The 2255-nt window shown below is 58.8% G+C and overlaps 1 protein-coding gene across 1 annotated transcript in view; it reads left to right on the top strand.

Moving 5' to 3' along the window:
• KMT2B (lysine (K)-specific methyltransferase 2B) overlaps positions 1-2255 on the top strand; it is a gene marked incomplete at its 5' end in the record, with an annotated part of 27865 nt that overhangs the window by 10847 nt on the left and 14763 nt on the right. The window contains 2 exons of the mRNA XM_005862651.2: positions 869-1096; positions 1179-2251. Coding sequence (XP_005862713.1) covers positions 869-1096; positions 1179-2251 — 1301 coding nt within the window. The remainder of the gene's footprint in view (positions 1-868; positions 1097-1178; positions 2252-2255) is intronic.

Genomic DNA, 2255 nt, shown 5'->3' with positions numbered 1-2255 from the left:
TGGTCACAACTACTGTACAAATGTAGGGAGCGTTTAGGGCCACCTGACTCAGGGCTCCACGCTTATGTAATGCTCCCCACAGCTCTGAGGAAGGTACAAGCTCCACTGTACTACAACTCGAAAGGGTAGTCGTTCTTCACAGTAACATAGTGGTGGAGCCAGGATTCTAACCTGATCTGCTTAGTTCCCAATCTGGCACCTTCACAGCCACGTTGGCACTGAGGGATGTAGCTGAGGACTGGATGGCACAGAGCAAAGAATGGGCTTGGAGATTGGTGAAGGGAGAGGCCATTGGGGGCTAAGTGGGAGTAGAAAGATTGGGATTGTGTTTGCAGGTAAGGAGTTTGTTCCAGGTTAGAGTCTGACATGAAATGGAGAGGGGAGGAGGGTGCAGCTGTCTGGATGGAAATAAGGGAATGTTGGGAGGAGGTGGCAGAGATCAGCTGGCACAGGTTGGGTGGAGCCAAGTATTGGGGAGCCAAAAGCACCAGGATGGGGCAATGTGTTTGATGTGGCAGGGATGCACAGAGCAGGTAAGAAAGTGGTAGGACTGGCCTTGCTGGAGAGAGGGCAGTGTCCCTCAGGGCATATAGGGCCTGAATCAAAGCAGTAGGTGGCCAGGAAGTGGGGAGATGGCAAAGGATGGCTGAGGAAGGGTCACAAAGCACCCCCAGGTGTGTGTGGAGGTTTTGCAGAAGCCATGCAGGGGTTTGGGGCCTGGCTGATGACTGGGACCAGTGCCCATTGTGACTGGGTCAGGAGCAAGGGCGGAGAAGATGCATTTGGCTTAAAAGAAGGGAGGGAACGTGAAAAAAGGCTTTGATAAAGAGCCCTAGCCACCCCTGATGCCATTTTATTCCCTCTTTAGAGCCCCCAGATCATGTCAACCCCTCACCAAATACAGATGTCCTTATCCCTGGAGCTCCTGAGCACCACTCACCTATTCAGAACCTGGACCCCACTCTGCGGCCAGATCCAAGCAGCGCCCCTCCTCCAGCTCCCCGCTCTTTTTCTGGGGCTCGTATCAAAGTGCCCAACTATTCACCATCCCGGAGGCCCTTGGGGGGTGTCTCCTTTGGACCCCTACCCTCCCCTGGTGAGTACTTGGGAGTATTCAGGGGAGGGAAGGGGCAGGTGAGGCAGGAGCACCTGGCTGACAATGACCCTTCCCCCCACAGGAAGTCCATCTTCTCTGGCCCACCACATCCCTACAGTGGGAGACCTGGACTTTCCAGCTCCCCCCAGACGCTCCCGTCGTCCCAGCCCCCTGGCCCCCAGGCTACCACTGTCACGGCGGGCCTCCCCCCCTCTCAGAACCTCTCCTCAGCTCAGGGTGCCCCCTCCTACCTCATCCCTTAGAGCCTGTACACCTACCTCAGGGGAGCTGGCTCCCCCTGGCCCGGCCACATCCCCACTTCCCCCTGAAGACCTGGGCCCAGACTTTGAGGACATGGAGGTGGTGTCAGGACTGAGTGCTGCTGACCTGGACTTTGCTGAGAGCCTGCTGGGGACCGAGCCCTTTCAGGAAGAGATTGTGGCTGCAGGGGCAGTGGGGAGCAGCCATGGGGGCGCAGGAGACAGCTCAGAGGAGGAGGCCAGCCCTATCCCCCATTACATCCACTTCCCTGTGACTGTTGTGTCTGGCCCTCCCTTGCCCCCTGGCACTCTCTCTGGAGCCCCTCGCATCGAACAGCTGGACGGAGTGGATGATGGCACAGACAGCGAGGCTGAGGCAGTCCAGCAGCCTCGGGGCCATGAGACTCCTTCAGAGCCAGGAGCAGGCCGGGCTGGGGTTATTGGGGCTGCAGGGGACAGGGTCCGACCTCCTGAGGACTTGCCATCAGAAATTGTGGATTTTGTGTTGAAGAACTTAGGGGGGCCTGGGGAGGGGGTTACTGGGCCCAGGGAGGAGCCACTCCCCCCAGCACCTCCACTGGCCAATGGTAGCCAACCCCCCCAGGGCCTGCCCCCTAGCCCTGCTGACACCACTCGGACGTTTGCCTGGCTCCCTGGGGCTCCAGGGGTTCGAGTATTGAGCCTGGGCCCTGCCCCAGAGCCCCCCAAACCTGCCACATCCAAAATCATCCTTGTCAACAAGTTGGGGCAAGTGTTTGTGAAGATGGCTGGGGAGGGTGAACCTGTCTCCCCTGCAGTGAAGCAGCTGCCTCTTCCCCCTCCCATTACCCCCACAGCCCCCACTTCCTGGACTCTGCCCTCAGGACCTCTGCTGGGTGTGTTGCCAGTGGTGGGGGTGG

Source organism: Myotis brandtii, unplaced genomic scaffold (genome assembly GCF_000412655.1).
Source record: "Myotis brandtii unplaced genomic scaffold, ASM41265v1 scaffold165, whole genome shotgun sequence".
Classification (NCBI taxonomy): domain Eukaryota; kingdom Metazoa; phylum Chordata; class Mammalia; order Chiroptera; family Vespertilionidae; genus Myotis; species Myotis brandtii.
This window is presented reverse-complemented; position numbering and strand designations above follow the sequence as displayed.